Raw genomic sequence first — 14,430 nt, 5'->3', positions numbered from 1 at the left:
ATATCTGAATCACTATGTTGTACACCGGAAATTAAGACAACATTGTATATCAACTATACCTCAATTAAAAAAAAAAGACCCAAACAGAACTAAAGAATACAATAACAAAAAATACACACTAGAAGAAATCAACAGTAGACTAGATGATAGAGAATGACCGACAACTTTAAGACAGAGTAATGGAAATCACTGAACACTAAAAAGAAAAAAGAATTTTTAAAAATGAGGTTAGTTTAAGAGACCTGTGAGAAGACAAGGAGAAGAAAGACCTAAAAATGTACAGCTGTCTTAACTATTATCTCTACAAACTATTTTTCCATAGCAATTATTTTTTAAAGTTTTAAAAGCATTAAAATGCGGGATGGGAGTGGGTAATAACTCAGTGGTAGAGTATGTGCTTAGCATGCACAAGGTCCTGAGTTCAATCCCCAGCACCTCTGTTTAACAAAAAATTAAAATGTATTAATAGGATGGAAGAATAATCATGGATATGAAACATGTGTTAACATACCTACACACTTCAAAAACTGCATTTTAAGAGAAGAAACTTAATTTCATATTTTTTAGTTTTAATAAATCTTGTACAGTGCTGAGCACACAGCAGATACAAAATTGATGGTTATGTATGTGTCTGCATATGTGTGTATATCTAAATATACACAGATACATGCAGAGAATTCCACATGACTGTAAGAGGCTGATTCTTCCAGACCCAAACACACCTTGCCCCTAACACTCATAAATTGGAGAGAGAAAATAATTATTTCTTTCCCAATGTTTTCTCCCAGGCCTCTTTTAATTCTCTATTGTATGTAGGGAATGGAACAACTGTCATGACACCCATAGTGTGAACTAGCTTGTTAGTCTTCACATTTTTAAAAATAGACATCATTACAAAAATCAAACCCATATAAAGTTGAAATGGACAGAACTGGGTGATATTCTGTATTTACCAAGGAATATATTTCAGGTCATAGGCCTACACTTAACCAAAGAGATGTTTCACTGTTGTTTTACTTATAATGGAGATACAGTATGTTACAAAGACAGGAAAATCTAAAATAAGTCAGCCAAATTGAAGTATTATTTACATCACTTCACTTAACTCTTTGCTGCATAAAATTTTAGAAGAAAGCATTATGCAGAACACACACCTGAAAAATATACAGGGGGGAGGGTATAGCTCAAGTGGTAGAGTGCACACTTAGTACCTGGATTCAATCCCCAGTACCTTCATTTAAAAACAAACAAAAAGATAATAAATAAATCTAACTACCTCCCCCCTCCATTAATTAATTTAATTAATTAATTAAAATAAATACATTACCCGATCATTCATGAGGAGATCTTTCACAATGAAAGTAGCTACCAAAGACTTCAAAGGAGCAGCAAACTGATCTGGTGCGAGGAGAGCAATGTGACCGATAGTGACCAGCGGTGTTATGAGATGTTCCAGGTTGCTTGGATCTAGGCTCTTATGCAGAGGCTGAAAATAAGAAAAGGAAAATATATTCAACTCCATAAACATGCAAATAAACTGCTCACATATTTCATCTTCAAATGGAAAAAACTACAAAATTTCCAATATATGGTACAAGTAGTACCTCAAGCTTACATTTAAACTTTTACAGCTTATTTCTGTCTAGAAGGCATCATGTTTAAATGTTTTCAATTTTGCCATATTTTAGAAGTAGGTAAAGAAATATTTCGGCATGAAGAACCATATTATGTACCATATATTTTATGACTACATATATAAATATGTTAGAGGCTGCTAGGGCTCACCAATATCCACTTCTGTTCTACTTCCTGGACATAATAAGGATGCCTACACTTGTAGTCAGTTGAGGATATGTAAGTTCTGGTTAACAAAATGAAAATGGAAGTGAGGTATATATGCCATGCCTGCACTGAGGCAGATAGATATGAGCAGTTTATCTTCTCCACATCCTCTCTTCACTCACTGGCTAGTTTAATACCAAGGATCCAGTGGGACTCAAAGAGAAGCCACCAGTCAAGAAGGGTCTGTACGCTGAAGCCACTAGTTAGAATGCAATCCAAACACCCAGCTGAACTTTTCTCAGGAGTAAGAAATAAGCTTTTATTGTGTATAGTCACATGCATTTTTGTGGATTTTTACAGCATCAAATATTAAGTATCATAACTAATAAAATTATTTTTATTACTGTGACAGGAAACCCAACTATAAATACTCACTTTGCCATGACAAAAGAATGAGGTTCCTCATATACTCATATAAATTGATATCTAAAATATATCGTTAAATATTTAAAATAGGAAAATCAGAACACTGACTATAGTATGCCACTATTGGCATAAGGGGAGGGAGAAAGGGGACAAAATGTATGTGTATGTGTTTTTATTACTTGTATATGAATAAAATGTCTCCATAAAAGTACGTTACAAACTGGTAACATTGGTTGCCTCTGAGAAAAGAAACTTGCTAGCTGGGGATACAGAAATGAGGTGAAGGAGAAAACTTTTTACCATTTTACTATTTACTATTGAATATTTGTTTTGTTAACTTTTCATTTTGAAGCAAGTGAACATATTATCTATTAAAAATTTTAATGAACATTTTAATGAAAAATTGATCCTCTATCCTTCCACATTGAACACCAAGAATTTTAAGCTTGAAAAACAACACAAAACTATTCTCTCCCAACATACTGGGGCAATATGAGAGGTTTTGTTTAGTCATAAGTATATTTAAATGAGTTTACTTCTTGCTCTTCTTGATGATTTCCCTCAAAACCTCCACTGCACACCTAAATAACAGCTTGTTGTTCGTATTATAAACAAAAATCTGATAGTGTACTTTTTTCAATTCATTTATTATAATGTATGACAATTTTCCACAGTAAGCTAATAAAGTCACTTCTGAAAAAGCAAAATTAACGGCCAGACCCTGAATTAACAGTAATCTCATAAAGGCCAGCTATCTCTATGAAACCTTTTCTCAGAAAGCCTTCAAACTTGTATATTACAGTAGAAGGATTACAGATTAGATTCTTGTAAAGATGAAATAACAGATACCAAAATGAAAATAAAAGTACCCTAAAAGTTAAAGTTATTATTGGCATTATCCTCCTCGTCATCAACACTGGAAGGAACAAAAAGGAAACTATTCAAGAGAAACAAAAAAGCTTTCTAGAAATCAACATGAATTCTTTTAAGTTATTCTTTTATATTTAAAAAAAGCTACAGAAAATACCTCTAATCTCAAAACACACAAAATATAAAATAAATTATTATTTGCTATCTACCACCAAGGTGCTGTTTAATAAAGAAGACTAATTTTTTGCCTCTTTCAAGTCTTTAATACATGAAAACGTGACAAAATTAGCATAAATGTTTCTAAAATAGAGATAACAAGTCTAAATATTTATGGTGGACAGCTTCAGCATAATTTCTAAACTGTCTTGGCTTCATTCAAGGCTCCTAAACTAAAATTCTAAGTTACAATTTTATAGATTTTCTGCTTAGCCTCCATTTGCAGTAAGAATGCTAAAGACAGCCCCTGATTATAATAGATTATAATGAAATTGCAACTGCTTAGAAAGGGTAATGGTAATTCAAAGTATAGAAGAATATGAAATACATATCGAAAAGAAGGTCAGCAGATATTTGGTTCTGTCCAATATATCCATAAAACATCTGATGCACACCAAAAGCTCCTTGATATTTGGTCTTGTCCAAAACCATTTGGTATGGACCACATATGCTCATGGATGTCTTAGACAGGACCAAATTACAAGGACTTTTTGGTCTGGATCAAATGTTCTGCAAGGGAAAAGCCATGTTTTAATCTGACATAAAATTAGGTAATCATTAAAATGCAGACTTATCTACCTTACATTAAAATTAGTATTGATTTACAAAACCTCACACTTCAGTAGTATCTCATAAACAGAAATTTAATTTTCAAACCTATAAACTGACAGAATAACATCTATTACCTACTATCTGTAACTCTGATTTTATATGTAAATAATTAATGAAAAATAGTTTTCTAATGATAAATATATAAGGTAATGTCAAAAATATTACATAATCACTTGATTTCTGAATTTGAGTTAGCATTAAACATCTTAATAATCAGGTATTTTCAGATTTTAACCACTCATCAATACTGGTTATACTGATTCAAATTCTAAAAATATATTATAAAGTGATGCATCTCCAAATATGAACACCCTATAAAATCATTCATATTTGTTCATTAAGTATAAAATGAAACAAAAATTTTTTTTCTCTTTACCTCAAATATCTGCGCAAACTGGGTCTCTTTACTAGAAAATATCGCATGGATACAATGAATAGCATATTTGGCTTGACGGGGGGGTCCTTTTTTAGATTTGTGATGTAAAACAGGAAGCAAAGCTCTAAAAAAAAAAAGAAAGAAAGAAAGAAAACAATAAACCAGAAAAGTCAACATGACTTCCACTAGATACTTCAATGTTTATATTTTTTAAGTAATGTTTTGTAAGAACTAAAAAAGACTCATTTTCAATACCTATGATTTTGCTTTATAAATGTTCATATTAAAGTACAATACAAATGTAAGTATTTATTCCTTTTTACTTAATACTTATAAGTAAAAACATGGATGGTGACCCGTTTCTTCTTTCTAACATCATTTCCATTAGCCTTTTCTATTTTATTCTCACTGTTGTCACTCAAGCTAAGCTTCTGTCACCTTACACGTAAGACCACTGTAATGGAACCTAAATTGTTCCTATTTTCTCAAGTCTCTTCCTCTTCTAAGTCATCCTTCACTTTATGCCGAAACAACTTACATAAGAATAAAATGAGAGTTCAGGGAGGCCAAGGCAGCTATAACTTCTAGGGCAGAGTACCAAAGAGAAGAGAGCTATGAAAAGAGAAAGAGAACCTGAGTTCTGGAGATCTGAAGAGGGATAGCTGAATAATGTTTGGCTGAATAACGATCAGTGTCATGCAGGAGCAAAAACTACCCAAGACCAGGAAAAGAACGTTGGAAAACAGCAGGCCAAAAAATTCCTTAATGTGCACAGGGCTGGTAGTAATTTATGTTTCCACCAGCCACAGTAGAAAGACCATCTAATATGCAATCAGGAGAAAATTAATCAATAGAAACAGCCCCAGAAATGGTAAAGGGAACTACTAAATATGAGAAACACGATACCTCAAATGAAAAATACACACATAGAATTAAAAGTAGATTATATATTACAGAAGAAAAGGTAACTGAACTTAAAGAGAGCAATAGAAAGTATGGAAAATAAAAGGGGGGGGAAGACAGGAAAAAAATAAGAACAGAGCATCAGTGACCTCTAAGACAATACGAAGTAGTCAAAAGTACATTCAATTGGAGTCCCAGAAACCAAGGAGGTGAAGAGGAGAGAACGTTTCAAAAAAAACTGAAGACATAATAGCCAAAAAATTTCCAAATCTGTCTGAAATAAAGCCACAGTCCCAAGAATCTCAAAAAACCTCATGCAAAAGAAACAGAAATTAATCCATTCCAAGCCATATCATTATTAATTTGGTAAAAAAAAAAGTGATAAAAAGAAAAATCTCAAAAACAGTCAGAAAAGACACATTACGTATAGAAGAACAAAGAATGAAAGAGCATTTCATCACAAACTATGTGGTCCAGAAAATAATGGGGTGATATCTTTGAGGTACTAAACGAAAAAACTCTCAACGTAGAATTCTATTCTGAGCAAAAATATCTTTCAGGAATGAGGGTAAAACAGGGAAGGATATAGCTCAGTGCCAGAGCACATGCTTATTACCATGCACGAGGTTGTGGTTTGATCCCCAGAACTGCCATTAAATAAAAAATAATAATAATAAATAAGCAAATAAACTTAATTACCTCCCCCCCAAACAAGAATGAAGGTAAAATGAAAACGTTTTCAGATAAAGAAAAGCTAAGATAATTAATTATAAGCAGAACTATACTCTTAAGAAACATTAAAGTTATTCATGAAGAAAAATGGTACCAGATGAAAATATGGATAGATATCCAAAACATGAAGAGTGGCAGAAACGATAATATTTGTGTACAAGTGAAAGAAATCTGTCATTGTTTACTGAGATATATTAAATTGCTTAAAGCAAAAATATCAACAACATATTGTAGACTTTATAACATATATAGAAACAAAATATATGGCAACAAAAGCTTGAAGGGGGAAGGCATTAAAGTATGCTGCTGCAAGATTTTTACAATATACATTAAGTTGTATAATTATATTTGAAGTAGATAAGCCAATAGTAAGTTAATAAAACAAAACCATTAAAAATACTCAATTAATCCCAAAGACAGCAGGAATAGAAAGGGGAGCACAGAAAAGATGAAATGAAAACAAACATCAAGATGGTAGCTTTAAACACAATTATATCAATAATTACATTAGTCTAAATATTCCAACTGAAAGAGGGTGTGTCAAACTGGATTAAAACAACCAAAACCAAAATAAATCAACAAAAACAAAACGGAGACCAAACTACAAGATATTTACAAGAAATTCATTTTTAAAATAGAAAGACGGGAAGAAACGAAGAAAGAAAAGGAAAAAAGACAGAGAGGAGGAGAGGGGAAGGAGAGATGCCTTGAAAACACTAATATAAGTGAAAGTAGAAGTGGTAACACTACTTTCAAAGACTGCAGAACAAAGAAGATGACCAGGCACAAAGAGAAATGTTTCATTAACAACACTGTGTTGACAAAGCTGTAGGGAATCAGGTACACTGATACATTGCTAGAGGGTATGTGAAATGGTACAACCACTATGAAGGGAAGTGTAGCAATACCTAGCAGAATTATACATGCATTTCTTCTATGATATATCCACAAAATATTCTGCTAGTTTATGTAAAGAGAAAAAAAGCAAGTTGGAGAAAAGTATGTATAGTGTACTTTATCATTTATCTATCAAAGGGGGCATATGAACACATATATGCACTTAAACACATCTAGACAGATACGCATGGAAGGACCTCTATTCTAGTTTATAGGTAAGAAGGAACAGGGTAGAGAGTTGAGGAATAGAGGCTAGACTTCTTAGACTATATCTTGCTTTTTCAGACTTGTCTTTAAAACCAGAAAATATTTCATATAATTAAGAAATATAATTTTTTAAAAGTAGCCTTAAAAATAAAACAAATGAACAGAAGTGTGGATCTATCTGTTGGCATAAGTAAATTTAAAACACAGGAATTTGACTGTAAATTCCTAATGTGATACACCTAACATACAAAAGAGAACTACCTAAACAAGTAAACAGATGTTTTTAGGAAACACATTGGTGGTGCTACTACTATTCTGAGACCCTTAAGTATTTATTATGGGATAATTCAAATAATTTATGATGTAATATCATAGTTTTATCACTCTGTGTTATCTCAGCATAGGGAAAAAGAGATACAAATATAAAACTGAAGAGGCTCAATAAAAACCTGGTAGTTCTGAATTTGAACCGAAATAATCAATACAAACACACAGTGCATTTTATCTTCCCAAAAACTTATTTTAGCCGTGTCCACTGAACTGTCCTAGAAAAGTGACCCACACATTAGCAATCAGTACCTACAAAATTCACATTCTGATTTCTTAATACTACTCCCATTAAAAGGCGCCAAGGCTGCCTGAAGAAATGGCTGGTTCCGGGTCCGTGGCAGGACATGCATAAGATGGGCCTGCTACATTTTCTCATACTAGATTGTAAAGACATTACAAAGATCAGTGCAGTTATTCAAAAGGATTCAGAGGTCAACCTGAACAGCCTCCTGGGCATAGATGGGACAATGTGAGCATCAGAGTGATCACTGCAGTTGACTGAAACACAAATACAAGTAAATTCCTGAGTTTACAATGATACCTTTAAGAGACAACAACAGCGAACTGGACACAAGTGGAGGATGCTAGTAAACTCCTCATTCTTTATTCTGAACGCTGTTCAATAACACAAAATAATCAAGCACTTATCCTGCCTTTCCTAAATAAGTGTAACACTGGGGAACCAAAGAATAGATGAGACATTCCTCTTTATAAAAGTATTCAGCTAACAAGTGATGAAGGAATGACAGAATACCACCACTGATTACTAAGTATGATCAGTTGCTAACATCATAAAAAGAGAAATAACCAAACATTATGTGCCTCTTGACAGAAAAGCATACCACTATCTACAAAGTGGTCCTGGAGCAAAAAATAGTTGAACCAGAATCTAAGCAGACCTCTGGATTCAACTATCACTTTACAGAAAGCACAGGGAAACCATTAAAGCATGCCAAAGGCATACAATTAGCAAAAATCAGTCTATGTGAAACTCTGTAAGAGAAGCAACCTGGTTTCTTTATCTGACACAAAGAAAGAAGAGAACTGAAGGGGAAACCTACAAGTGACAAGGGACTTCAGAGACTTATCAACCAAAGCAATGTAGAAACCTTACTTGGATTCCGATTCAAAAAAACCAAACTTAAAAAAAAAATTACTAGGGTGGGGGGAAGGGGGATTGGTCAGTGGCACGAGGTCCTTCCTGGGCTCAATCCTCAGGACCTCCATTAAAAAAAATTAAAATTAAAAAAACTATGCTTTCACCTAAAAACTTACATTTTTGAGAAAATTAATTGCATATTATTAGCATTAAGCAATTATTACTAACTTTGTTTGTGATAAAAGTATTGTGATTTTTTAAAGAGTTCTTACCTTTTAGAGATACTTAGATATATAGATGAAATATACAGTCTGGGATTTGTTCTCAAATATTAAGGGAATGAGGGAGTGTGTAGCATTATAAACTAAACAAAGAGGCAGTAAGTTATTCATATATAAGTTACATGGGAGTTTGTTCTAATATTCTATCTACTTCTATATATGTTTGAAATTTTCAATAAAAGATGTAAAAAAACAATTTGAGTTTCACCAAAATGCTATCTTTTTAGTCTATGATTTGTGGCTTCTTTGTGAAATAAAAAGACACTATTTTCTGGTTACTTCAGTAACTAAACTCCTCAGATAAGACCTATCTTCTCAGGAATCACTTTACAATACAAACACTCATAATCTCATTTCTTGGTAATCAAGTGAAAAATTAAAGGTCACACACAAGTAAGAATCAACTATGGCTAAGACTTTCTAAGTTAGTATGAGAAATTTTAACCTCATCCAATGTGTTGGATACTCATTTGAACAGAAAACAGAAATTAACCAAAACAATAAAGAAGAGAAAAATTACAAGAATTCTGAAGTCCCTGGCAGTCTGAGAAGTTAGTGAAATGTACATGAAGCAACTACCTTCTGACTGCTTTTTATAATAAAGTTTCTATTAAAAGAAATCCTTTAATCATCTCATTAAATTGATTTTCTTCTTTCAAGTTTTCTTCCCCTGATGAAAATCATAACCATGCAGAATGCAAAGTTGAAAAATACATAGAAAATACTAGAGAAAAAACTCAAAATTCCACTACCCTGAAAAAATTACTGTTAACATTTTGAGGAACATACATCTGAAATTTCCCTATACATATATTACATAAATGAGAATACAAAATATTATTTGGCAACATTTTTCACCAATGTTGCAGAGAACCTCCTATGTCAAGTACTGCCAACTACTATCCTTTTCAATGGTCACACAAGCTTTTCAGTGGACAGTTACATCACAACCAATCTAACCAATCTAATCAATCTCCTACCGATGAGCATTTAGATGGTCTATTTTTTTTCTCTACTACAAAACCATGAACACCCCTGTTATTAATCTACTGTTTCTGAGCTTTAAACCTATCCTGTTATCTGCTCTGAGATCACATTTCCCAGACTCCCTCAAGAGCTGGCAGGTTCTTCCAACAAGAGGCACTACAGTTCTTTAGGCCTTCTGTGCAGCAGCTGCACTGCCCTTCTGCAACAGCCAGCCACCCCTACTCTGACAGGCGGGCAATGGTGACAGGGCTCTCCCACCCACCGGGCAGTCCTTAACACCACCACTTCTCCCCAGTTGTTCCACCAGCCCTAAGGGTGGTAGCTGCTTCCCACTAATTCATAATCTCTGGGTTATCAAAGCAACTTTTTGTTCTTTTCATGTTTAAAATATCTGTATTATTTATTTATGTTGAAAGTACCTGATATGGTTTCTGTTTCTCTGACCGGACCCTGAAGCATACAATCATTATGTAGACATCTTTTCTAATTATCTCTGGGGCAAATTTCTAAAAGTGAAACTGCAGTATAAAAGATCACACACATTTTAAGTTGGTATGCATTACCGTATTACCAACCTAAAAAAGCTGCATCAATTTATACTCCAATCAAGAGAGCATCATTGGCATGCTAAGTGTTAGAGCACAGCGGTATTTTCATTTCTTATTTTGGTTTTTTGTGTCCCCTCTCTTTTCTTTGGTGAGCCTGGCCAGAAGCACATGGATATTTTTATCTATATTCTCCTCCACTACTCTTAGTAGGTATAAATCATACCTCATGTGATGAAGGATTTCCTGTTTATAAACTTCCTGTTCATTCCCACGCTAATATTCTGCTGTGAGACATGTTTGTGATTCCTTTGTTAAGAATCTTTATACATTACAAATACTAACCTTTTCTAAAGTCATACACATTAAAAATAGCTTCCCAGATATCAGTTGTGTTTCTTTCAGTATTTCGTAATTTTTGCTTTTATCTAAATAGTATTCTCCCTCATGAAAATATAAGGGCAGAGACTTAAGCTGTCCTGCTCATTTCAACAACCTCAATACCTTATATACAGTGAAGGCTCTATAAATATTTGTTCAAAAAAAGAATTTTTAGAACTCGAATTGCTCAATATTTCATTTATGACTTGGCATTAATGTCCCTTCTCCTACCAACAAGAAAAAAGAAGCTGAAGAAATGTACCGATTACCAATTCTTCTATTAATTTGTTTTATATATATTTAAAATCTTAGATAAAAATTTTGTAAAATAAAATCTTATATAAAGAAATAATTTTTAGTTCATCTGGAATATATGTAAAATCAAGTATGAAGTCTCCATTAATTTTTCTTTTTTTATTTTCTACACTGAGGTGGTGTTAGTTGTTTATTTTATTTTAATGGAGATACTGGGGATTGACTCCAGAACCTCACCACACATGCTAAGTATGTGCTCCCCACCACTGAGCTATTCCCTCCCCCCTAATTTTCCTTTTAAAACAGCTTGTCAGTTATTTATTTGGATAATTTAAGTTTTCTTCATTTCCTCATTAAATATTATACTCCTCCACAATGTTATAGAGTTGTATGGGTTGTAAATTTCTTGTATACTTTACTTGTAAATCTTCTTCTGATTTTTACATACTTATTTTGGCTATCTTTTTTTTTTTTTTTAGTAATTTTTCAGTTGATTGTCTTGGGTTTTTCCAAGAAATATGATGTTTGTTTCCTCCAATACCTGCACCTCTTATTTCACTGTCTCATGTAATTACATTGGCTAATGTTTCCAACATTCCAAAACAATGTTAAATCACATCAGAGATAATGTATTTTCTCATTTTGTTCTTGATTTTACTGGGAATGCTTCTAGTGTTTTACTACATGATAGTACCTATTGGTATGAGAGGTGTGAAGGCATTTTTATCCTATTTTATTAGGTTTAATTATAAATACCCTGATTTTCTTTTTTATCAGAGGCCCTTTTAGCAACTGTCAAAATGATCTATTGTGTCTTTTTCCTTTTACTTACTTATATAATGAATTATAACACAAATATTAGGCTTACTAATAGTAACTCTCTTTGTATTCCTGGAATTAACCACATTTGGCCATAGTATATTCTTGTTTTAATGTAGTAAACTCTTTATGATAATATTTTATGTACAATTTTTGCACCAATATTAGTAAGATGTGTCTTAGTTTTCCTTTGGAGGGATATCGTTTATCAGGTTTTAGCATTCTTGCCAGTTACCTTGGCTTTGTAAGAAATAATCTACATGCTTTCTTCCCGCCATGCTGTGAACAATTGAAAATAAGAATTCCTGGTTTTTTGTAGATCTGAAATATCTCCTTTAACATAACTTTTATTGGCACTTATTACATTATTAATAGTAGTAAAGGGTAATTTTTCCAAATTCTTTTATAAGTATGGCCTATTAGGTTTTTTCCCTTCTCTTGTCTTGAGCCAATTTTATTTATCTACATCACCCTTAAAAAAAAAAATCCAGGTTTTCAATATCTAAAACAGAGATACAGCCACATCTAAAGCTTAAATACTGAGAGTAGAATGGTATGAAAAGACAAATCAGAGATATGCAAACAAGTAGAAAACGAAAGTTGGATTTAGAGGCACAAGCAAAACTGAATGCAAAGGGGAAAAGCATACAACTTGGCAGACAGAGTGACCTCACAATAAAAAAGGCGTAATACATTTCCTAAATCCTTGAATCCTAAAAAATAGTCTTCATTTGCCCTTACTTAAGCACAACTTGACTAGTTAGCTAACGCGTTACATTATTTTTATCCATCAAAACTCTCTAGCTGTTGAATCATTAACTTCAGAAATCTTAAGTGGTTGAAAAGAAATAAGCTGGTCTCATGACTTTTCCGTTGTACATGATCCACTTTTTTTCTTGATATTTGGGGTACCACTTCTGTAATCTCTGAAAATTCAGTAAATTCCATCAGGATATTATCCTAAAACATGAGCCTTCTTGATCTCTAGGTTATGTTTTCATTCATTCTAAACAAGTTTACTATTATTTTTAAGAAATATTTTCCATTTCCCATTATTCTGTTGTCTTCTGCACAGAAACCAATTATGGCTTTTTAATATCTGCAATTCCCTTTACTTGCCTTCATTTCTTTGCCCACTATTTCTACATTCTATGCAGTTTCCTCAAGCTCAATTTCTACCTTCCTGATTACATCTTCTTTATTGTTCAGTCTGCTCCTTGCTGTTTATAATTACATTCTATAATACAAATACGTTCTTGCTCTTCTTTATCCTTAGTTCTGCCATTTCCCTTTTTATGTTATCTTATTTTTGTTCTCTCTTTTCTTCCATATGTCATTTGCTATTTAACTTTCTTGGCAGTTTAGAACAGTCAAAATCTTCTTTTGTCCTACAAAAGTTCAATTCTTCCGAAGTGTTAATCAGCTATCTTTTTAATGTAAAAATATCTGCATAGGTTTCATGTTTGTTAATTTATTTGCATTCTTGTTAACTCATTTTTGAATTAGAGAAATTATCTCTGGCTCTGCCATTCAAACAAAAACGCAGATAGTGTCTTCCTGATGACTGAACAAGGAACACGTGTCTTAAAAAATTAACATCAAAGCTCCCAACTCAAAACTACACCTGCTTAATCAGCTGGATAAGTAGCATGCAGGAGGGAGTTGGGACTAAAGGTAGTGAGCGCTTTATTTCTGTGTAATTTCTCTCCAAGTGTGCTTGAACTCTTCCACTGAGACCCAGCTCCACTTGGACAATGGCCATATCCTATGTTATAAAGGGACTCTAAATTTTGGCACATCTGCCTACTTTGGGGTAAGCCAGACTCCTGAGAGACTTGCTGAGTCAGAATGAAACCCATAATTCACCATCATTTCAGTTTAGTGGGTCAGCACTTTATTTTTTTCTGTTCCTGTAAAGTTGGTAATAAGACATTTGCTTTATAATTCTACTCTAAACCTTACCTCACCTCTAAGCTTTGCTCCTCCTGTTAAGAAGGAGGTCAGCACAAAGAAAATTGGTATGACCAAAGTCTTTCCTTTAGTTCTATTCTAGCTGGTTTTCCTTATTTCTCTCAAAGCCTGCCCATACCTCAGTCTTCTCCCTCTAAATTAGCAAATGACAGAACACTTACTAAACATTCCCATATATACCAGATTCAGGGATATGTGTATCAGTTGTGAATGTTCTCACATTCAATTCAATCTAAATGGCTTATCTAGCACCAGTTCTGTTCAGTCTTAAGTCACTTCTACTTAGATATATTTTTCTTTTGGTTCTTTTAAATTGTTACGTGAATTCAAAGGAAGATAATTTAATAAACATTCATTTAACTCTATCATTTTTCCTCAACATCAAATCACCCAATTTAATAATTTAAAACATAAAATCTGCATACATATTTTATCTCCTGGAAGACATATACTGTGAGTTATTCATTGAGAACAGTGCACACACACAGCAGGTATTCATTATCAGTTGAGTTAATTCTCCTCATAAGAGACATATGAAATATACTCAGCATATAAATAAAATAATTTTAGGTACTTCAGTTCCATATTAAAGCAGCATATGTTTTAAAATGCCCTTGTGTGTTCTAAAATTTCGACCTTGCTCTTGTAGTTCTCCTACAAATATATCAAACAATGTTTCTTTAAAAGGTACAAGGAAAGTCAATCTACAATGAAAATAAAAACTTCCACTGAATAAATCAA

General features: G+C 33.0%; 1 protein-coding gene across 6 annotated transcripts in view; it reads right to left on the bottom strand.

Moving 5' to 3' along the window:
• The window catches only part of PDS5B (PDS5 cohesin associated factor B), a 162,446-nt gene that overhangs the window by 42,697 nt on the left and 105,319 nt on the right, over positions 1-14,430 (bottom strand). For all 6 annotated transcript variants that reach the window (XM_072976100.1, XM_072976101.1, XM_072976104.1 and 3 more), the window contains exons 20-21: positions 4,283-4,406; positions 1,328-1,486 (exon numbers count right to left, since the gene is read on the bottom strand). In XM_072976100.1, coding sequence (XP_072832201.1) covers positions 1,328-1,486; positions 4,283-4,406 — 283 coding nt within the window. The remainder of the gene's footprint in view (positions 1-1,327; positions 1,487-4,282; positions 4,407-14,430) is intronic.

The sequence above is a fragment of the Vicugna pacos genome, chromosome 14 (genome assembly GCF_048564905.1).
Source record: "Vicugna pacos chromosome 14, VicPac4, whole genome shotgun sequence".
Lineage (NCBI taxonomy): Eukaryota > Metazoa > Chordata > Mammalia > Artiodactyla > Camelidae > Vicugna > Vicugna pacos.
This window is presented reverse-complemented; position numbering and strand designations above follow the sequence as displayed.